The sequence below is a fragment of the Microcaecilia unicolor genome, chromosome 6 (genome assembly GCF_901765095.1).
Source record: "Microcaecilia unicolor chromosome 6, aMicUni1.1, whole genome shotgun sequence".
In the NCBI taxonomy this organism is placed as follows: Eukaryota; Metazoa; Chordata; class Amphibia; order Gymnophiona; family Siphonopidae; genus Microcaecilia; species Microcaecilia unicolor.
This window is the reverse complement of record NC_044036.1, coordinates 121,006,644-121,030,932: the sequence shown is the minus strand read 5'-3', so window position 1 is coordinate 121,030,932 and position 24,289 is coordinate 121,006,644. Positions and strand designations below refer to the sequence as shown.

At 42.6% G+C, this 24,289-nt stretch overlaps 1 protein-coding gene across 1 annotated transcript in view; it reads right to left on the bottom strand.

Moving 5' to 3' along the window:
• Positions 1–24,289, bottom strand: part of SWT1 (SWT1 RNA endoribonuclease homolog) — a 391,485-nt gene that overhangs the window by 53,307 nt on the left and 313,889 nt on the right. The window contains exon 17 of the mRNA XM_030205715.1: positions 20,011–20,154. Coding sequence (XP_030061575.1) covers positions 20,011–20,154 — 144 coding nt within the window. The remainder of the gene's footprint in view (positions 1–20,010; positions 20,155–24,289) is intronic.

The following is a 24,289-nucleotide window of genomic DNA, read 5'->3' as shown; positions in this document are numbered from 1 at the left end:
TACAACTCCCAGCAGCAGGACGGGGGAGGGGAAGATTGGGAGAAAGAGTCTAATCAGGAGAATGAGGATCAGCTGGGATGTCAAGGAGGATTAGAGCTAATGGACTGGGATAAAGGTGACACAATGCAGGAGGAGGAGGAAGAGGCAGAGAGAATGGAAGTCTCTGCACTGGCTCAAAGACAGGGAGAAGTATTACGCTGTGAGTGATTATCAGGAGGGTAAGGACTCTTGGGCTTGTTGTTTATAGTGATTGCTGAGTTTCCCTTTTGTCTTTTTCCCACTCTATGAAGATCTGAGGCAGTAAAATCCAGACCTATGTGGGTGGTTGCCAGGTGTTTGTTATCTGGCAAGTGAGGGAGGTGGGTCCTTTCTTCTCCAGTACAAGGTAAAGGAGAGGAAAGTGTGGGTTTAAACTGTGACTGTGAAAGTGCAGAGGGTTGGGACTGTCCTTCTATGTTTAAATTGTACAGCGCTGCGTAACCCTAGTAGCGCTTTAGAAATGTTAGTTACTAGTAGTAGTAGACTGACAAAAAGGGAAATAAGTTTGCTACCTTGTGAATAGAGGGGAATAAGTCTGCAGAGCTGTGGAAGAAGTGTCTTTAAGCTTAGACTTTTGGCAGAGCCACTGCGGCTGACCAGGACTGCAATGAGATACAGCTGGGTACACTGAATTGAGGAGACCAGCTGCGGATCACAGAGTACAGGTTTTTGAAGTGATCCTTGAACTTTATAACTTTTGGGAGTGATCTTTGGACTTTATAACCTTTGGGAGAAAGGAATATATATATATATATATATACTCTTAAAATATAGGTTTACATTTTTTGATTGGTTGTATTGCTCATATATCGCTATTCAAAACAACCGTTAACACTTGTTAAATTCATCACAAAACTTTATTTAGCTCAAAAATTCTTATAGCAAATCTAACTTGAATTAATTACATGCACACTCTATCATCCATCCATCCATTCATACAAGTACTAATACAATCATCTTACTAATCATTAAAACAGCTTGTGCTTATATAAATATTAATCCATCACATATTGACTGGTCCTTCCTTAACACAATCTTAGTATACCCGATATAACATCATATATATTGTCCCGTATTATCACTTGATTTGACTGTTATTGTCCATCATTTCTGATCTTCCACCAGAATTTGCATGAACTGCATTCATCTATTATTTTTGTATTGGGACCAATGTCATAATCACTGACCGTTAGATATAAAGGGCACCTCTTGTTCAATCACAAAATTGTTGAACGTCCAGTATTGGTGTCCATCAAACTTTCTTTAGCCTCAAGATTTTTCGGAGTAAAGAAACGTTTAGTAAAATGATTGTATAAGTACTTGTATGAATGGATGGATGGATGATAGAGTGTGCATGTAATTAATTCAAGTTAGATTTGCTATAAGAATTTTTGAGCTAAATAAAGTTTTGTGATGAATTTAATAAATGTTAACGGTTGTTTTGAATTTAGCGATCTCTCTCTCTCTCTATATATATATATGTATATCTATATATACATACATAACATCACTGGTCATGAATCACTACATCCAGGCTTTTTCATCAGCTGAGAAAGCACCTTTATCAGCGAAGCCAGGAGTCTTAACCAGGAAAAGCAATAATAAAGGAATATAATATAATATACATACATACATACATCACATCACTGGTCATACATCACTACATCCAGACTTTTTCATCAGCTGAGGAAGCCCCTTTTCAGCGAAGCCAGGCATTCTCATGACCAGGAGTCCCTGCATAGTATGTCTACCCACAGGTGAGCTTCTAATTTTGCTGTAAGAGGCTTCCCTTTTAATTAGGCTTAGAACTCATTTTCAGAGCTACGGAAAATTACAGAATGTGCTTGAGAATGTGTTCACATGTTCTCCGTTCAGATAATCAAGACATTGGCCAGATGTCTTATCTCCTGAACTTCAGACACGCCCCACCCCCTCCCTGCACATACCAGATTAATTAGAGCTGTGTCTTATCTCCCTACACATTACAAATTATTTTCACATGAACAAGAAAAAGTTACCTTTGGTCAAAAACACAGATTTAGAGTGCAGTGTCGGTCAAGACAGAGCTGAAAACCAATCCTCAAAATCTTTCCCTTTTAGTCACCAAATGCAGGCTGACTTTCAAAGGAGACGTTGGTCATTCCGGGGGGGGGGGGGGGGGGGGGGGGAGGGAGGGAGGAGGTAGGGATCTCAAAAACTTCTGAGACATACCTCAGCTCCATAGAGCAGGTGTCTTTTTTTTTTTCAAGAGTTGCTTATGCCAAAGAAGGCACCCCCAACTCAACTGAAACCCAGGCATGGGTCAGGAGAACAAACCAAGGAGGGCACCTCCAACTCAACTGAGACTCAGCATAAAACTAGCTCAGGAGCACAAAAGCCCAAGAGGGTAGTTAAAGCTCAACTGAAACTATTTAGAAACCAGGTCAGAAGTAGGGCTGTTAGCCTGTCATCCATCCATTTGGGATACAGAGAAATTCTGAACATTCAATGCTGCATGATACAGTTAAGGGACGAATCACTTGGTTTAATTGTACTGCACAAATTCAAGGCATAAAATCTGTACAGGTTCAGTGAATCCTTACATTTACTTTCAAATCCAAAATGATTTGCATTTGAAAATCTGCTTGATAAGTATAAACTGGGAAAAAGGTTCCTGAGTGTCTTAACTAGTTTTTCCTGCCATATAACCCTGTTTGCACAGAGACAGAAACATAAGTTGCTTGTAAAGAATGTTTGTGAAATTCTGAAAATATTTACATACAATGGAAGCCCAAGTTCACAGAGAACTATTCGGAAGGGCATATCCGAATGACCCAACTTAAATAACTCAACCCTTTAACACTTCAGTATTAAAGATCGTATTGAACATTGACAAACCCCTTTACCTCAAACCTAACTTGATTGAATCTTATCTTCCCTATCCCACTACAACATTTTGTATTTATCCATACCGGACTTGGTGAATGCCTTCACGGTACTATGTAAGCCACATTGTGCCTGCAAATGTGTGGGAAAATGTGGGATACAAATGTAACAAATAAATAAATAAATAAATATTTCAGTTGGAAAATATGCATGAACAAAAAAGACTGAGACAACATCCATATCTACAAATTTTTTTTTTTAATTCACTCATCCCTTAGAGTGCTGAGTAATCCTGCCATTATTAGATGTTACTTAATGACAATCATTTTTGCAGCCCTGTCAGTACACACCCTTCAAGCAATTTTCATGTCACTGAGATTAAACATTCCAGCATCTAATTATTAGAAGTACATTAATAAAGAAGATGCATCATTGCAAAATTTCCAAATATTACTTTTTGTTTATGTAATACAAGCAGTATTCATTATAAAAGCAGGAGTGTTCTAAGCTTGACTGATTGTAGTGCTGTAGTTTCAAAGCCAAGTCCTGTCTTCCTGCCAAAGAAGCAACAATAGTGTTTTGTCTTTCCAGTAATATATGCAGAATCTCAGAACACAGTTAATGCAATTGCAAGAGGACATGAAAATTGACTGAAAACCTTTTACCACAGTACAGAATATACTTTTTCTTGTTTTTTTTTTTTTTTTGGGGGGGGGGGGGGGGGGGGGAAATCTATGCCATTTGTTTGTTACCACTACTACTATTACTTATCATTTCTATAGCACTACAAGATGTACGCAGTGCTGTACACTTGAACATGAAAAGACAGTCCCTGCTCTACAGAGCTTACAATCTAATTAGGACAAACAGGATAAATTTGGATTATGTGTTATAACTTATGTAATAAAATTATCATTTGAGTTTGATGCTTTCACTATCAGCTGATTACTGAAGAGTAATAAAGGCAGAGTATCATTAATGTAGTGAAGCTAATATGATATAATTTACTGCTACCCATTCCAGTGATAAGATATCCAAAAGGGATGCCCCATGTTCATGTATTATACAAAGAAAGGCTGGGATCTGCACAGATATTCAGCAAAAGAGTAGATTAGAGCTTCTCAAACTGTGGGTCAGTTCCCCAAAAGGGATCATAAAACCTGGGTTTGGGGTCACGATCTGGGTGAACTCTCCATAGGTGCATCATTATTCTGCACCTCCCGGGGGTCACACATTTTTTTGGCTGTGATCATGGAGTCACAGTCACAAAAAGATTGATAAGCAGTGGAGCAGAAAGTGGATATGGCTGTATTTTATTTATCATCTATGTCTGTTTATTTTCCAGATCAGGAGTTGCATGTTATTTTCAAATTTCTTTTTCTTCACATATATAACCTGTTGTGTCTTGATCTGCTGGTGTTGTGCCATCTGTCTCCAGTTTCTACTGAGTTGTTCTAGGAATTGCAGGCAGCTATTATTTATCACACGCTTGGGTTCCCAAATTTAATATTGGGGGACTTTAATCTCCAACTTGAGGATCTTTCAGCGCCATTTGTGGCAGAATATCTGATACTAATGGCAGATGCTGACCTGACTCTACAAACCTTTGCACCTATAGAGCTTGCAGGTCAGATGCTAGAGGCGCTACTTTCTGCAATAAATGGCTCAGTGATCTTTTCTATCCCTGTCTTTTTCTCGTTGCCCTATTTTGATAATTTTTTAAGTAGTTATGGACTTTGTCCATAGACAAGAGCTTGGTATTCGTGACAGCACACAGAAAAATACTAGGAATTTGTTAGCCATTACTGAAGATTCATTTTCCCAGGCTTGGGATGTGAATTTGAATATATTCAATGCTTTCAGTTAGGAGGAAAGGGCTGACCAATGGAACCATTCCTTATCTCTTGTGTTTAATAGAGTTGCCCCTTTGAGAGTTGTGCACTCTTCTGCTCCCTACAAACACAGACAAGAACCGTGGTTTCAAGAACAAGTTACTAAGGACACAGCTTCACCATTGTGAGCAGCTCTGGAGTAAGCATAGGATGGATGAGCTCCGGCTGTTCAGATTTCAGCCTATTTTTATAAGAGGGAGATGAATACAGCAAAAAGCACTATTTCTCAGTTGATCCTTAAGGCACCTACCTTGAAGAAACTGTATATTTTGAAGGGCCTTACTGCTCCATCTCAGGGCGCTTCCCCACCCACATCATTTACAGCTAACGATTCAGAAGCCCAATTTTAACATCTTGTGCTCGGCTCTGGAACAACCATTCCAGAGCTCATCCTTGGTACTGATGATCTCCTCACCTCTATCTTCTGCTACTCCTCTAGTTTCAAATACCACTACTCCTGTGCTGTTTGACATTCCAACTCTGAGGGAGGTCCAAGAGGCCTTAAGAAGGGTAAGATCCATTACAGCTCCCCATGACCCCTTACCTGATCAAATGCTATCAAATGCTTTTCCTTATCTTTGTTATTCAAATGGTGCAGAACAGCATTGCAGAGGGGTTTGTACCCTCTGTTTGGAAATTGGCTATGATTAGACCCCAGCAGAAGGATCCCATCAGAGTAGGAATTTCATCACTAATTATAGGCCTATTGTTCAAATTTCTTTTATTTCTAAGGTTACAGAACAGGTTATAGCTGATTACCTAGTTTCTTTTCTTAACTCACATTCTGTATTGCATTCTAATCAGACTGGTTTTCACCTGCATCACGGTACGGAAACAGCTCTACTAGCCATACTTACAAATATTAAAGCACTAATGGCGAATCACTGTTATTTTGCTGTCTTTGATATGATAGCCGCCTTTGATTTAGTGGACCATGAGTTATTGTTATCCTGCTTATTAGCCATTACAATATATATCAAACATTGATCTAAACTTCAAGTTCACAATTCCAAATATAATCATTTTATTCAAACATTACAACTTCTCTTATAAAATCAAACATTCACACCCCCAGAGTGTGTTCATTAGTGTATTCCTTTCTGACTCACTTCCACAGTCCGTTAGTCTTGGCAAAAGTCTCACACTTAAACACACAGCTTCATTGAAAGTGAATCAATAGAAATCAAACAAAATAAAACATGGAAAAGAAAATAAGATGATACCTTTTTTATTGGACATAACTTAATACATTTCTTGATTAGCTTTCGAAGGTCGCCCTTCTTCCTCAGATCGGAAATAAGCAAAAAGTTTTGCTTATTTCCGATCTGAGGAAGAAGGGCGACCTTCGAAAGCTAATCAAGAAATGTATTAAGTTATGTCCAATAAAAAAGGTATCATCTTATTTTCTTTTCCATGTTTTATTTTGTTTGATTTCTATTGATAACCTTAAGAGTGGACTAACACGGCTACCACATTCCTCTACTTAAGATTGAAAGTGAAGAAATTAAGTTGTGTCAAATGTTCAAAAACTTCATAGTTCTCGTCACCAGAAGGATCCACTGTCACCTACTAAAGCTCCTAGTAGGTTCCGCAGGATTTAATGCAAAGTTTAAAAACTTCAATGAAAAATCCTTTGCGCGCTCTCATTCATGTGCAAAATGCAATATGAGCCTGGTCTCAACATGGCCCATGTTTCACATTCTTCCTGAAAAGACCAGAACCATCTGCAATAGCTGGGCATGAACCCTTAGATCGTTCCACTATGGCGTTTCCAAAGTAAAGAATGCTAAGCAATTACCCTGTTGAATATATAGAGAGTTTATTAACCATTGGGGTAGCTACTTGGGTTCTGCAGTGGCTCCGTTCCTACCTTTCGGGTAGAACACATCATGTCCTCAGGCAGAATGAGAGTTTGGCCCCTTTTTCACTGCCTTGTGGGGGTGCCTCAGGGATCACTCTTTATGCTGACTCTGTTTAATATCTTTATGGTCACGTTAGCTTTTTTAATTGAGACTTTGGGTTTGATACTGTACATGTACAAGTTCTTGTACCCTTGGACACCATAGATGCCCCCTCTCTTTTTACTGTTAGCACTAAGTTGCTGCAAATTCAGGTCTTACAAAGATCTGGAAAAATTTAAATTTTTTGACCAAGAAATAAAGTATGTATGTCAAAAAAAGGGTCTCATGGGGTGTCACGTGATGCCATACCCAAAGGAAAATGCTAGACTGAGCTCCTCCGGACCCCCAGTCATTTCCCCTAAAGTTTAAAAGTGTATTGGACCCTGCAAACACTCGTTTTGGGCTTGAGTAGGAAGAGGAGCGCGAACCGGTTTCACCTGTTAATTTGGTGGTCAGTCAATGGCGGCGAGAACAGCTCACAAAGAAAAATCCCGAGGTAAAGCTGCAGAGGACAAGATGGCGGCACCTCCAAGCCCGGCTGGCCTTATGGTGTCCTCGGTGTGGATGATGAAACAAAAAAGTGAGGAGAATGGATGAGGATACCAACTGTTTTATATTTATTCACTTAAAAAATTATGTGTACATAACAGCGACCCGACACGGCCGTGTTTCGGCACAATGGCCTGCTTCAGGGGTCTTTATAACCTTGAATGCTGTAGTTTAGAGTATATTCTCCAAGGAAATAAACAGGAAACAAATTTCTCTGGTCTCCTCTCTTCAAAATAATATATATGAGATGTATATATTTTGAAAAACGAGCATCTAAATACTCCTCTCCTAAGAGTTATCTGCAAGTTTTCACAATTTGCAGATAACTCTTAGGAGAGGAGTATTTAGATGCTCGTTTTTCAAAATATATACATCTCATATATATTATTTTGAAGAGAGGAGACCAGAGAAATTTGTTTCCTGTTTATTTCCTTGGAGAATATACTCTAAACTACAGCATTCAAGGTTATAAAGACCCCTGAAGCAGGCCATTGTGCCGAAACACGGCCGTGTCGGGTCGCTGTTATGTACACATAATTTTTTAAGTGAATAAATATAAAACAGTTGGTATCCTCATCCATTCTCCTCACTTTTTTGTTTCATCTTCACGGTTTCGTGAGGATTTTTTACCTCCTCTTTTGTCTTCACGTCCTCGGTGTGGATTACAGAAATTACCACTGAAATGACAGCAGTCCTGGAGGATTTGCTGGAGAAGCGATTGTCTCCTATTGATTCCAAATTGGAGTGATTACAAGCCCAGCTGGTGGAACTTTCCAGACTGTGTGGCATTCCAGAATTACACAAGCGCATTGGAAGACAGGGTCACTAGCATGGAGGAGGCACAAGATTCAATGCACATAAAGATCTCTGCGCTGGAAGCCAAGGTAGAAGTCCTGGAAAACAGGTTGCAAAGAAACACGTCTGGTGGGTCTCCCGGAATCCATAGTAGATAAAGATCTAGTCAGCTTTTTGGAGCACTGGCTTATGAAAAAATTACATATATCGGACAGTAGCGGTCCCCTGTGAGTACAGCGAACTCATTGAATGGGGCCGTGGCAGTCTTCACCGCCTAAGCCTAGGGTGGTTATTCTTCGAAAACTGAACTTTACCCACAAGCAGGCAATTTTATAGGCAATACGAGCAGGGAGATTTTTAACCTACAACAATCATAGCATCCTCTGTTTTCAGGATTACTCGGCTGGAGTAGCAGCGCAGTGCAGAACCTTTGCTTCCATCTGCTCTAAGTTGCTCTCTTTAAAAATAAGATTTGCCCTGCTGTACCCTGCCACCCTTAAGATCACTCACAATGGCTCATCATGGAGTTACACGTTGGTGGAGGAGGCTCGAGCATTCCTTTCACAATTAGATGGATGCTATTCTGGGAGGGGGGGAGGCACTGGTTGGGACGTCCCTCCTGGACTCAAAATTCAGGTGTAGCAAATGTAGTTGCCTTTTGCTCATTTTCTCAATGGTGAAATTAGTGTCTTGGAATGTGTGTGTGTGTGTTGGGGGTGGGGGGGCGGTCAATAAAAAGGTCTAAAATTCTTCAACACTTACACAGAAACAAAATTGATATTGCCCTGTTACAGGAGACACATCTAAATACTTTGGAACATGCTAATCTCAAAACTTGGTAGGTGGGGGAATGTGTAGGGTTACCATATGTCCGGTTTTACCCGGACATGTCCTCTTTTTGAGGATATGGCCGGCCAACTGGGCGAGTTTTGCCAGTCTGCCTGTTTGTCTGGATTTCCGGAAAAACAGGCAGGCTGGCGGGTGGGCCTAATGGTGTCCTATCCTAGCCTCCCCTCCCCTTACTTACTCTACTGCACTGGTGGTCTAATGACCTCTTCAGGGCAGGAAACAGCCCTCTTTCCTGCCAGGAGCGCTGCCCTGCATCCTGTTCTCCTTGCAATGCTGAGTGTTGACGGTCCCGGCGCAGATTCAAAATGGCCGCCGACAGTTGAAGTGGCCTTGCAAGAGTTCAACTCTTGGCGGCCATTTTGAATCGGTGCCGGGACCGTCAGCACTGCAAGGGGAACAGGACGCAGGCCAGTGCTCTGGGCAGGAAAGAGGAGGTTCTTTCCTGCCCCGAAGAGGTCACTAGACCACCAGGGCAGTAGAGTAAGGTAAGGGGAGGACACCCTTAGGAGTGTATGACAGGGTGGGGTGGGGCGGTGAAAGGGGTTGGATAATATGTGATGGGAGGGGCATGTGTCCTCTTTGGGGGGACCAAATATGGTAACCCTAGGAATGTGTGGCAGTGGTAGCCCAGGGGAAAAAGGGGGGGGGGGGGGGTGGGGGTTGCAATTCTGTTCAGAAGAAAGTGGTGGAGAGGTTGATTTATCCTAGCTGAAGTGTCATTAACAATTACACCTTTCTCTTTTGAAATTTTTATGCCCCGAATCAGTATGACAAAAAATTCTACCAAACAATAATTAATCTCCTTATCCAACACAAGCACTCTTCCTTAGTGGTGGTTGGGGATTTTAATGCAGTGTGGGACCCTAGTGTGGACAAATCCATGCCGGGACAACCTGCATCCTATCATTCTAATAAAGGATTGCTTCAGATGTGCCACTTGTTGGATCTTGTTGATGTATGGAGAGAGTTACATCCCTCGGATAAAGACTATAACCACCTATCTAGCACACTCCACCCAGGCCCGAATAGACTATCTTCTGTTATCGAGGAAGGAGTTTGGTTCTGTGGTGAAGGCGGAGATAGGACCTTATGTCATATCAGATCATGCCTGGGTGTGGATGGATTGGGTCTTAGGGCCAACTGAGTCTTGCTGTGGCCGTTGGCTGATTCCTCTTGATTTGTACAAAGATCCTGTTTTTCAAGAGCGTCTTCTAAGTTGTTGGAGGACCTATAAGACAACTAATGCTGCCCATACAAACCCTGTATTATACTGGGAAGCTGCAAAGTTGGTACTTTGGGTGGGAATTATAAGTTATTCACATTATGTCACGGTGGCGCGTGATAGGGAAATCTTGAGGCTGGGATCACAACTTCGCCATGCCGGGCAACGTTTTGGGGCCTCTCACGCAGGGATGCATTGTCAACAAGTGCTAGATATTCAAGTGGCGTTGAATACGCTTCTACATCAACGAGCTCTTAAGTCGCATATGTACTATTGTTATATGTTATACCGGCATGGTAACAAGGCGGGGTGCTTAGTAGCCTGGCTTATTCGACCTAAAGGGAGCCAACAAAAAATCCTGACGCTTTGCGATGATAAGGGAATGGGAGCCCCAGATGAGGCCATATGTGACATTTTTCACAACTACTGCCGCTGTCTCTACACTTCACCTCCAGATTTGGGTCTCCCAGGAGAGTTATACCTAGACACAGTCTCATTGCCCTTTAATGGACAGGAAGATAGGGATTACTTAAACTCCCCGATACAAGAAAATGAGGTTGCATTGGCAATATATATTGAAGTCCACTGTTCAAGGCCCCGTGTGAGGACAGCTTCAGGGCAGAATTTTACAAGCTTGATATGGCACAAATCATTGTTTTACCTAAGCCAGGTAAGGACCCTACATTGCTAGAGTCTTATCAACCTATTTCTCTCTTATACGAGGTCAAACTATTTACAAAAATAATGGCTAATCGACTAGCTTGGATTTTGTCTGATCTACTCCGTGAATCGCAGGTGGGCTTTGTTTGGGGCCGTTCCATAGCTAAGAATCTTCGGACAATATTGACCACTTTGGAGTATAGATGTCAAAAGGATTTTCAGTCAATGCTTATCAGCTTTGACGCTGACAAGGCCTTCGACCGAGTGCACTGGGATTTTCTTTTTGCCTCTTTGAATGCATATGGTTTCTCGGGTCACTTTGTTTCGGTCATTAAGGTGTAATACTCTACACCCCAGACAAGGGTGCTGGTCAATGGGCTGGAGTCTCAGACCTTTCCTGTGCTTAGGGGAACTAGGCAGGGCTGACCCTTTCCCCCCCTTTTTGTGTTGTCATTGGATCCTCTCCTTCGGGATATTGTGGCGAACCCGGACATTCGGGGTGTTCAGATCGGTTCCTATTACTTCAAGGTGACGGCTTTCAGTGATGACCTCTTGGTCCACCTCAAGAAATCCTAGGGAATCCCTCACAGCGCTATTAGACACATTTCGGGAGTATGGGGACTGTGTAGGGTTTCGACTAAACAGAGAAATCTGAAGCCTTGGCATCATCCCCGCAGTTACAAATTTCTTGGGAATCAGACTTTCCCTTACAGTGGGCGACTGGCTCATTCAGATATTTGGGTATCTGTTTGGCAATGGATGTAGTGTCATTATACTGTCTTAATGTCTTGGTCCTCCTGGAGGACACATGGCGGAAATTGGAGTGCTGGAAAGATCTTTCTTTATCACTGTTGGGTAGGGTAAGTTTTTGAAAATGGTCCAGTTCCCTCGATGGTTATATTTATTTTATTTTTGAACATTTATACCCCACTTTTTCCATATAAAGCAGACTCAAAGTGGCTTACAATGTACTGATGAATCAATTACAATGACATTAGAGACTTTACCTTTCAAGCTACTACAGAAGGATTTGAAGAGTGATGGATTATTTAACCGCTTTTGTTGGGCGGGTAAAAACCCCAAAATTAGAATGGCCACTATGTTAGGCGATTGGAGGTAAGGAGGTATCAGGGTTCCCACCTTGAAATACTACAATCAAGCGTGTTTACTACACTTGAGACTGCTTTGGGCAGACACAAATTCACACACCAGTAGAGTTGGAATTCTCATATTGCGCCCCGTCCAACTTTTACACCCTGTTACACCACACGACAGCCCAGATTCTTGGTCATTTAAGAGAGAGTGTGTAGCTTGGTCCTTTAATGGAAGTGTGGAGGGTACTAGTGAGGAAATGGGGGGGGGGGGGGGGGGGGGGGGGAGGGGGGAACGCATACACATCCGATCAGCTTTCCATTCAGGATCAGGATTATACAATTCTACGTTTCTTGCATGGGAGCAGAGGGGGATTTCCCTTCTAGAACATATACTGGGGGAGGGGGTGATTTGCTCACATTCAAAAGACTTCTCCCTTTTGAGGAATAGGTGGGTAGTGGATTCAGGGGCCCCTTTGGAGAGTTATGATGTCGCTGCCACACTTTGGGGTATTCCTGCCCTGACAACAGATGTGAGATTAAGACAATGTGGATACAGAGTGATACTTCAGGCATATATGACCAAAGCTCAACTGGCTCATGTGGGGAAGTCCTGGGAGTCTAATTGTTCTAAATGTGGCCATCCCCTTCATAATTTCTTCCATGCTTTTTGGTCGTGTCCTAAAATTCAGAATTTTTGGGAACAGGTTAGGAGATTTTTGTCTAGATTGTTGGAACGTGACATACAAGGGATGGTAGAACAACTCGTACTTGATAAATCCAGAGCCTTCCATCTCTTGCCTAGACATGCTATCCTCCTGTGCTTTAAACTAAGCCTGGTGGCCCGGAAAGTTATTTTACAGTATAGGACTTCACCGGATCCTCAGGCGTTTTGGCACAGGAGGAACCAGGTGCATCTTTTGGCTACTTGGGAGGCTAGGGAGACAAGGCTGTCCCCCAGACATAAGAAGAACTCTGTTGCTTTGGAACCCTTATCTACAAATATTGAGTCCTCGGGGACAAAACCTCATTGTTAATAATCTATAAGTGTTGCATGGGACATTTCTACTCTTGCTATTCTTTGTTCAGCTTCTTCCTGGGTAGAAGGAGGAGGGGGGGGTTCTTTAACGGGAGGTAACTGGGTCCATGGGCTTGTAGAGGCTCAGCCCATGGGCCAGATATTGAGATACTAGGGGGGAGGGGAGGTTGATATGATACTATTATTGTTAGGATGGGTTGTCGGTATCTAGTCGAGGTTATTAATTCACTGTGTGTATAAATATATCGGTGGGGGAGGAGTGGGTTGGGGAAGATGTTGGGCTAAACTAAAAGTTGAAGTTGATGGTTTAGCATGTTTGTAGTATGAGCTTTTTGTGTTCATATTGCTTTGAATTCTTGTCTTGCTGTTTGTGTCTTTTTCATGATTACCATCAATAAAAATGTTGAAACATAAAAAAGGGTCTCATGACATGATCCCTGTCTGAGGAGAAGACAAACGACACAAGGAGTGTTGCTCTATTCAATTCCTCTCCATCTTGATCTTTCAAAAGTCCAGATACATCCAGAGTATCCACAGAGACCTCACCAGAAAGCACAGACCTCTCTCTTCTACCCTCTCTGCCAAGGGTGGGTAGATAAACTCTGCTCATAGGAGGGAATAGCTCTGGTTTGTAACCAAAAACATTCTAAAGATACTTCTTAAAATCAATGGGTTGTTCTAAAATTCTTGACCTATTCTCAAGTGTCTCGATCTTCCTGTGGAGTATTACTTTATCCTGAACCAAACCGGATTGCACTGCCGGTACTCTCTCACAATTCTTCTCCAGTAACAAAATCTGTTTTTTATAATCCTCTATCCACATTTCCTGGGATTGCAAGCCAGCATATGTAGCAGAACAAAACTTTAATCAAAGCTGAAACTGAGGCATTAACAGACGTCATTACTGTCCACAATGATTCCAGTGATATCTGTGCCGTTTTAATTATAGGGGGGCGCTTACAATCCTAACTAGATCTTCAAGAGCGGATGCTATGTTTGTAAGTCTTACCCTCTCCTCTGCTGAAAGATAGTTCAAGCAAGGAAACAAGAGTCCGCACTCCGCACAAAGCCAACAACAGCAGCGGAGGTGACAAGAATGGTTGTAGATCTTTAATGGCAATTCCTCAATATGATTCAACACAGCTGTTTTTGGTGATAGGGCTTGCGTCAGGAGTCTGCTTCTCTCACAGGGAAGATATGGGTTTAAAATATTTAAAAAATCCTTTTATCAATTGAGTCATCAACCTTCAAACGCTAGATATCAATTGCCGATTGAAAGCCACAGCTGCCACAACCAGTGAATCACTGTTGCAACAAATGTGAACAGTGTAACAAACGATTCTCCCATGGGATATGATATATGGCAGCCTTGTGTAAAGTTATCTACTAATGAATGAACATTTTTTATATATATAAATATATGAAACCAGCTCAGTGATCACCGGTGGTCACAACTAACATAGCAATAAAATGCTATTAAGGCTGTTAACCCTTCATTCAATCAATTGCACCAAAACTGTTATAAAGTATTAAAGTGAAAACAACTTATCTGACAATGTACCGGACACAGAGACGAGCTGCAGTAGTGAATTGCATAGACCACAGACCCTGATGAAGTATACGAAACTTTGGCCATTGTCAGTCGTGGAAAGTATGAAGTGACTGTGCTTCCATAAAAGATAAGTTTTTGTTTTCATAAACTTTAAAGACTTTAATGATCTATGGAGGTTTTTGTGCCAATGATGACAGCAAGCACTCCATGTAATTGATGGCCTGTGAGCCTAATGTATAGGAAGCTGTTGAGGCTTTTCCTCCATTAATTTGCAATATTCTAAACATATGTGGTTATAAAACTACTTCAGTAAATCCAATATTAGTGAGGAGAGTTGTTGCTGTTGGCATTCTTTCAGCTGCTCAGGATATGTTAATACTGTGGAGCATGTTTTACTAAAGTTCAGGAAGGTTTTGCATTTACTTTGTGCAAGGATGACATGCAAATTCATGAAGTGTTCCATATTTTTCCTTGTGGAAAGCCGATCCTGTGGGTACACCCTTGAAACACCAGTGTCTAGTATTTACTGTCTATTGGGTCTTGTTCTCTTTATTTGTGGGTATGAGTGTTTGCTTTCTTATCAGTTAATGGAGTTTCTTTCTTGATTTAATTTGTTTACTTATTACTATTTTTATTTGTAAACCGCTTCAACTTTTTTTTTTTAATAGAAAAGGCAGTATATCAAGTTTTAAATAAAATAATTAACAGGAAAAATGAATGCACACTAAGTGCAGAGCCCTTATAGTAAATGCAGGAGTTTCAAGTTTAATTAAGGCTTGATATACTGCCCTAGGGCAACAGCCTTCAGAGCAGTTTACATTATTGCAGCTACTATAGAAATTGGCAGGCAGAGAGGAATTGAAGATTGAAAAGCAGAAGGGAAGAGGAACTCCGTTTACCATAGGATAGGAAAGCAGTGAGCAGAGACAGTAAGCTGTAATGCTATCACCAACACTCCATATCATACCCTCCAGCTAGAACCAAGGGAGGGAGAGGGCAGGAGCCATGAGAACCAGGGATTAAGGTTGAAAGCGTCCTTGAAGAGAAGATTTTTAAGAGCACAGCGAAAGTCCCTGGGGACAGGCAAAGTCCTCAGTTAAAGAGGAGGGAAGCACCTACAATGTGAAAAGCCTTGTTCAGAACAGAGGCACAGTGAACCTGCCAGAAGAAACAGAAAACAAATGGGACTGAGATGAAAGGAGCACTCTGGAGGGGGGTATAAGGCAGTAACTGTTGAGAGAGCTAGGGCAGCGAATCTGAATGGAGAATTTTGTAAACCAAAAGGAGGATTTTTAAAATGATACTTGACAGGAAGCCAATGTTTCTCCATGAGAAGGGGGGGTCACATGATCATACTTTCTTGAGTTAGTCAAATGTTTAACAGCCATATTTTGGACCAATTGAAGTCACTGTCATTCAGAAGAGACAACCCCTGTAAGAGACTGTTGCAGTTCAGTTGTGAGATAAGGGAGTGGACAAAGACACGCAGTGCTGGCTTCGTGAAGAGGTGGCAGATGGACGCGATCAATCTAAGCTTGAAAAAGCAATGCTGAAGCACCACTGAGATGTGGGACAGGTAGGAGAGAGTCTAAGGTGACACACAGAATTTTCAGAGTAGATTGGAAAAAGACGGGGAATCCAGCCATACTAATAGAGAATGTCAGATTAGAAATGGGTGCTCAGGTGAGGAGTAAGGCCCATGTCTTCTCAGGATTAAATTTTAGTTTCATGGAAGAGAGCCAGTCAGCAATGGTAAGAAGTTTGTTGTTTAGAGTAGTGGTAGAAGAGGGGTCAGGGGTGTTCAGAGTGGCTACAAGCTGAATATCATGTGTATATATAAGAAGTTAAGCCCAAAAAATGGATAACAGATAAAAGAGGAGCCACGTAAATATTCAAGAGAGGGCTAGTAGGAAGCCCTGGGGGACCCCACAGGGCAGATGCTAAAGCTCCGAGGAAGAATCATGCCATTGTACACATTGTCTGTCAGAGAGAGAGTCTCGGAACCAGCAAAGAGTTGTGCCTAGACATACCAAAGTTAGAGAAGGAGGATGGTGTAATCACCAGATTGAAGGCGGCAGATAGGTCCAGAGAAAAGAGGATGCCAAGTTTGTTTTGATCCAAGTGGTGGAGAATGATAAACGTCAGGCCTAAAGGTGCAGTTTCAGTACAAGGTGAGGTCCAAAAACCTGTCTGATGAAGGTGTAAACCATGGGACAATTCCAGGTGATCACTGAGTTGTTGTAGAACTATGTGTTTTGTCAGCTTAGAAACAAAAGGGAGCTGTGAAATTGGACGATATTGGATAGTGAAGAAGGACATACCCTAAGGTCCCTGCATTTAGGGACGATTCAAGCAGTTTTCCCAAGACAGAGGCATACAGCCTATGTTCAGGCTTTGGTGAATCATGGAGTGAAGAGGCGAGGATAGGGAGGTCATAAATTTTTGCATGAGGCAGACTGGATGTGGATCCATGGGAGAAGTGGTTGCCTTGAGCTGCTGAAGAGTGGACTGAACTTCTGCAACTGATGGGAAGTGAAAGGCTGACAGGCGGCTACCAGTGTGCCCAGCATCTGCCCTGCATTTATCCCCTGACAGCAAAAGTAATTAAGCCCCTTCTCCTTCTCAAAGCCCCACCCACATATGTACATCAGAATCTCCACAGCACCCTCTGGCCCCCCATCACCCACAGGCCTTACCCAAGAGGTGATTGTTAGTGGTACAATGGACTGGATGGGAGTTATCCCCCTCTGCTCCCACTCATCCAGCTCTGTCTCTCAAAATGGCCCCCAAGACCCCCATCTGTAGTCTCGCAGTACTACCACTTGTGGTCAGCCTTCCATGTAAAGCGATTGGATCAGATAAGGAAACAGAACAAAAAGGAAGAAAGGACTAAAATGAACAATGCATGACAAAGTATAAAACTGCACCAAAGAAAATATAAGCCTTGCTCCATTCTCTAGTTACACACTGGGCCTTTGGGACAGCTTAAGGACCATCAAACAAGCCATGCTCCCACAGTTCTTTCCTGATGGAGGGAAGTTATCTGTCAAGCCCTCTGGCTTATGAAAAATAATCTTGCCAAGTCACAGCAGAACAGCACCTCAAACACACTAGTCTGAGGATGTACAAAATGAAAAACAGTTTACTGGAGATATTGACGTAAATGAATTATTTGGCGAACAGTACATTTATATCTAGTCAAAATCATACAGAAGAAGTCCAAAAATCCATATCCATATAGTCACTTAAAAATCTGCAAATGCACTCTGTGAAGAGGGACCTACCCTGAGTTTTCTCCATATTGGTAACTATAAGGCTTGATGCAGTTTTACTTTTCAGTACTAGAAATTAAGGCAGTTTATAGCTTTTCTGCATGCTTTTAGAGGTTGGGAGGTTGGGATGCAGAAGAGATCCCTCGTTCTGCATGATGGGAGCTGGAAACACTCCAATCTCCAAGGTTCTTAGGAGGATAACTCCAGGAGAAGAGGGAACCAGATCTGCCTGGGCCAATAAGGAGTGATCAGAATCATGGTCCCCTGGTCTTGCTTGAATTTCAGCAAAGTCTTCCCCATAAGAGGATACACATACAGAAGACCATTCCCCCAATGAAAGAGGAAGGCATCTGACACTAGTCTGTCATATGCCCTGACCCAGGAACAGTACTAAGGGACTTTGTGGTTGAGCGGAGTGGCAAAGAGATTTACTGAGGGGGTGCCCCAATGCTCAGAAGATCTCATAACACTTGTACTGAGAGACTACTCATGTGGTTGCATGACCCTGCTCAGCCTGTTGGGCTAGGGTGTTGGATTTGCCTGCCTGGTACGTGGCCCTGAGACCTATCCTGTGCTGGACAGCCCAGAGCCATATGTGAAGAGCCTCCTGACACAAAGGATATGATCCGGTACCCCCCCTGCTTGCTGGTGTAATACATTGCAACCTAATTGTCCGTTTGAATGAGTACAATTTGTTTGAACAGCCGATCTCTGAAAGCCTTTAGAATGTTCCAGATTGCCTGTAGTTCTAAGAGGTTGATCTGATGATCCAATTCTTGAGCTGTCCAGAGATGGTCCTTTTGCACCGGGCACAGTGCTTAAAACCACTGAGAACCTTCGATGACATGAAAGAGAAAACAGCCACAGCTAAATCAAACAACTTAAAAAGGGGCAAATCTTCAAGAAAAAAAGTAAAGAAAAGAGCCCAACTGGCGCTCAGGCCTAAGAGTGTTGTTTGTGTGTTGAACTTATGAGAATGGAAAAAATAAAGAAAATCTAAAAGTGAGGAAAAACAAACTAAACCTATAAGGGGTAAATGGAAAAAAAAACCCCAAAAGGGTAAAATGAAGAACAAGGGTAAAAATCCCATCGGGAAGGTGCAAAAAGCTGTCAGAAAATAAAGAACAGCACACTGCCCACAGCGGATGAGAGAAGACTGCTGGTCCTGTGCTCTTGCGGTGGGTGGGAAGGCATGCGCGCATGTGCAGTGGGGGGACAAAGCTGTAATACACCATTTCAAGTGTTTGTATCAGGCGACGTGGATGACATTACCCATATGGCCTGGTTGTCTTCTGAGAACGTATCTTTAATCACGGGATTAATTGCAATTAAAGTTTTAATCGAAATGCAGCCCAACAAAGAGTACAATGTTATGTGTAACCACTTAAAAAAACTCTTGCATATTTCCTCTGTACAACTTCTATTTATTTGACAGTCGTACTTTTGAATTTCAAACAAAAACTACACATTTTAAACACCTGAAATAATGAATTCAAACAAAACAAGTCTAACTTCCCTTTCACCAGTTCTAGCCTTGGGTCCTCTCGGTCTCCAGATCACTCTTTATTTATTTATTTATTTATTCATGCATTCAAACATTTAGCCTGCTCTCTTGAGAACACCCAGAAACTCTCACTTCTGGATGCCTGGGAGCTCATCCCTTAAGCTATTGCACAATCCTAGGAAAGGAAAGAAGAGAAGAAAAAACAAGGCCTAAAGTGGGCCCATGAGTTTTATAGAAATGTAGACCTCTGAAAGACACTTCCCAATGGGAAGTGTTTGAGCTAGTACTTTATACCTCTCTCTGACACTATCAGTAAATATCAACAAGGTTACTGATGCCACTAGAAGGAAGGAAGAAAATATTATTTAAAAAAATAAAGATTTTCTAGAAATATTTATTTGTTCATATTAAGGATATCTGCAACATTCTCTTAGGGATTACATTACCCAGTCTCTGCTATTTACCTCTTCTTGTGTTCCTCATATCTCACACCATTTCTTGGGGGCTTACATTGTTTATTTTTCTGTCATACTCTTCATTTATATGTACCATTTCATTTATAGGTACTATTTTATTTGTAACATTTCTTCAATAATCTATCCTGTGCTTAACCACAGGAAGAGAAAAATATCGGATGAATACAAATATAATACAAGAAATAAAACTATATGCAAATGAAAGGGCGCGTATCAAAATTTTTCTATCCTTCATTACAAAACATGCTCATGAACTGCTGCAAGAAATCCTGGAGTTATTGGTTGCTAGCATTCCCTCACTTACCTCTGAATTCCAGCAAGAACATCCTTTACTGTGGCCATCAATTTCTGCAGACAAAGGAAAGCATCTTCAGCAGACACCAACTTTGTGGTAGACTGTGGTGGAAGAAGTGTTTGGCTATAATTAAGTTTCTGGAATACTTCAGCACTAGTAACAAAGGGAAGAAAAAAATGACATCCTTCGTTTTACTTTGAAGGTCAAAAAATACATTTTCAACATTTTTGCATTTACAAAATGGAAGATCACGTATCTATCAAGTGACCCCAACACTTAATTCTTAACAAGTCCTAGGATCTGACGTACACCTTTTGCCCCTGAGATAAACCTTGTAGAACCCATCTACTTAGTATCACAGTAATTACATCCAATATAGACTAAAATAAACCATTCAGTCTGCTCAGGAGATTTGTCTACTTTGGATAGACACTTTTCCATGTGCAAGCTCCCTTCTCCCCAGGTCTTCTATCTCAATTCCGTTTTTATCACTGCTTTTCACACCAGTCCAAAGCATGCTCAAAATGTTGCCATGGTCATGACTTCCATCTCCGGTTGCAGATCATCTCAGATCCTGCCATCTTCAAATGCGATTCTACCAGATCACCTATGCCAACACTCAGGCCCCTTTGTAAGGTTTATTACCAAGCTTTGTAATAATTCTCTCAACTGCCCAGGTTAGTGACACTGTAGTATGTATGTATATATGTATGTATGTATAAATAAATAAATAAATAAAATAACCTCCCAATGGGTTTTCCCTCTATGGTCTTTCCATACAGGTCTTCCCAACATTCTTGGAACCTTGCTTATCTTAAGGCACTCTGTAATCCTGCTTTGGTATTAGAAAGGTATGACTAAAATGTCCAGAATTGTCTGAGCAACAACTAAAAAAAGAGATTCAGACACGCTCAAAAATCACAAAAACGACCATAGCTAAATTGCGTTCTGAAATGTCAATTTTGCTCAGTTAAAAACTGTAAAGGACAATTTTTGAAAGGTATTTCCACACTCAAAAAAAACAGGATTTTATGTTCAGAAATGAGGCTTTTGAAAATTACCCAACACATGTATGTGGATGTTTATACAGTCAATACAAGTGTAAGTGTGCTTGTGCATCAAGAAAAGAGTTGGAGTAAAGAATGAATTTAAGTTCATACTTTTTGATCTCCAAAAGCATGTTGCAAGTATTTATGGAAAAAGTATCAGCACAAACTGCAGGTGCAAATCTGGGCACAGACTTTCCTCAAGTGAATTTTCAAAGCTAATTATTTCCTTTGAAAACGGACATAAGAAAAGTAAATTAAACATGCAAAGAAATTAAAAGTCATAACAAAAAGAAAAATAAATTAATACATGTTGCCCCCTTGTGGTTAGTCTAGCATATGGTTCTTGCAGGCACGTCTTTAGTGGCTGAAGAGAGATAGTACCACTTCTCCAGAAAGCGAATGATACATACCTGTAGCAGGTGTTCTCCGAGGACAGCAGGCTGATTGTTCTCACAACTGGGTTGACGTCCACGGCAGCCCCCACCAACCGGAACAAAAACTTCGCGGGTGGTCCCGCACGCAGGGCACACCCACCGCGCATGCGCGGCCGTCTTCCCGCCAGTGCACGACCGTTCCCGCTCAGTTGAATGACAAGCAAAGGAATGAGGAAAGAAACGCAACTCCAAAGGGGAGGAGGGAGGGTAGGTGAGAACAATCAGCCTGCTGTCCTCGGAGAACACCTGCTACAGGTTTGTATCATTCGCTTTCTCCGAGGACAAGCAGGCTGCTTGTTCTCACGACTGGGGTATCCCTAGCTCTCAGGCTCACTCAAAACAAGAACCCAGGTCAATTGAACCTCGCAACGACGAGGGCATAACAGAAATTGACCTACGAAGAACAACTAACTGAGAGTGCAGCCTGAACAGAACAAAATCGGGTCCTGGAGGGTGGAGTTGGATTCAAACCCCAAACAGATTCTGCAGCACCGACTGCCCGAACCGACTGTCGCGTCGGGTATCCTGCTGGAGGCAGTAATGTGATGTGAATGTGTGGACAGATGACCACGTCGCAGCCTTGCAAATCTCTTCAATAGTGGCTGACTTCAAGTGGGCCACTGACGCTGCCATGGCTCTAACACTATGAGCCGTGACATGACCCTCAAGAGCCAGCCCAGCCTGGGCATAAGTGAAGGAAATGCAATCTGCTAGCCAATTGGAGATGGTGCGTTTCCCGACAGCGACCCCTTTCCTATTGGGGTCGAAAGAAATAAACAATTGGGCGCACTGTCTGTGAGGCTGTGTCCGCTCCAGATAGAAGGCCAACGCTCGCTTGCAGTCCAATGTGTGCAACTGACGTTCAGCAGGGCGGGTATGTGGTCTGGGAAAGAATGTTGGCAAGACAACTGACTGGTTAAGATGGAACTCCGACACCACCTTTGGCAGGAACTTAGGGTGAGTGCGGAGTACTACTCTATTATGATGAAATTTGGTATAAGGAGCATGAGCTACCAGGGCTTGTAGCTCACTGACTCTACGAGCTGAAGTAACTGCCACCAAGAAAATGACCTTCCAGGTCAAGTACTTCAGATGGCAGGAATTCAGTGGCTCAAAAGGAGGTTTCATCAGCTGGGTGAGGACGACATTGATATCCCATGACACTGCAGAAGGCTTGACAGGGGGCCTTGACAAAAGCAAGCCTCTCATGAATCGAACGACTAAAGGCTCTCCAGAGATGGCTTTATCTACACGATGATGGTAAGCACTAATCGCACTAAGCTGTTTCCTTACTGAGTTGGTCTTGAGGCCAGACTCTGATAAGTGCAGAAGGTATTCAAGCAGGTTCTGTGCAGGACAAGAACGAGGTTCTAGGGCCTTGCTCTCACACCAAACGACAAACCTCCTCCACTTGAAAAAGTAACTCTTTTTAGTGGAATCCTTTCTAGAGGCAAGCAAGACACGGGAGACACCCTCAGACAAACCCAATGAAGCAAAATCTACGCCCTCAACATCCAGGCCGTAAGAGCCAGAGACTGAAGGTTGGAGTGCAGAAGTGCTCCGTCGTTCTGCGAAATGAGAGTCGGAAAATACTCCAATCTCCATGGTTCTTCGGAGAACAACTCCAGAAGTAGAGGGAACCAGATCTGATGGGGCCAAAAAGGCGCTATCAGAATCATGGTGCCGTGGTCTTGCTTGAGCTTCAGTATCCGGCGGGCCAACGGTACCTGTGCTCCTGGGGTCGGTGCCATCGTCGGTGCCGATTTCGCCGACATCGGTACCGGTACCGAAGATCCGGCCATCGACACCGATGCCGTCGACGTCGAAGGGCCGGCGCAAGTTCCAAAAAGCTGGTCCCGAAGAACTTGCCTCGCCACCTGTGTCCGCTTCCGCAAGCCGAGACACAAGGTGCACGTCTTGGTATTATGCTCCGGGCCAAGGCACTGGAGGCACCAAGCGTGGGTATCGGTTTGCGAGATCTGCCGGCCGCACCGACCACACTTTTTGAATCCACTAGGGACCTTCGAGGACATCGACGGAAAAATTGCGTCGGCGAAGTCAAAGTCATCGATGGTGGCGGTGAAAAGCACACCCGAAAAAGAAACGACCGCGCGGCCACAAGGCCGCAACGAGGCGCCCCCGCGGCTAAAGATGACGAGGGGACAACCAAATTTCTTCTTTTTTTTTTTTTTTACACAGAAAATAAAGAAAAGAAGCGCGAACGCGCACGAAAAGAGAAAAAAGCTCGCGTCCGGTTTCCGGGGCTGACAAGGAGAGAGACGATAACAAGTCTCTCTCCAGCGCGGAATCGAAAAAAACTGAGCGGGAACGGTCGCGCACGGGCGAGAAGACAGCCGCGCATGTGCGGTGGGCGTGCCCTGCGTGCGGGACCGCTCGCGAAGTTTTTGTTCCGGTTGGTGGGGGCTGCCGTGGACGTCAACCCAGTCGTGAGAACAAGCAGCCTGCTTGTCCTCGGAGAACTGGGATTACTCTCTCTATTAGACAGGTTCCCAGAGAGACACTTGTGACACAACAGTCTTTAGCATTTTTACTACTATTTTTTAAATCTTTGACCAGAAGATCATAACACGTGAAATTCCCAATACAAGGTATGTCAGCTATTCTCAAAATCCGTCACAAAGATCCGAAAGTTCATTCATTTTAGAATCTTTCTATATCAGGAGAGCATCCATGTTGCACAGTGTGTTTTTTTTAGCAGTCTCTCTCAGCTGTCTTTAAATACCTTCTCACTTGATCCACATATTCTTTACCATTTCCATTCAGAACTTGCTTAAATGTTCTTCC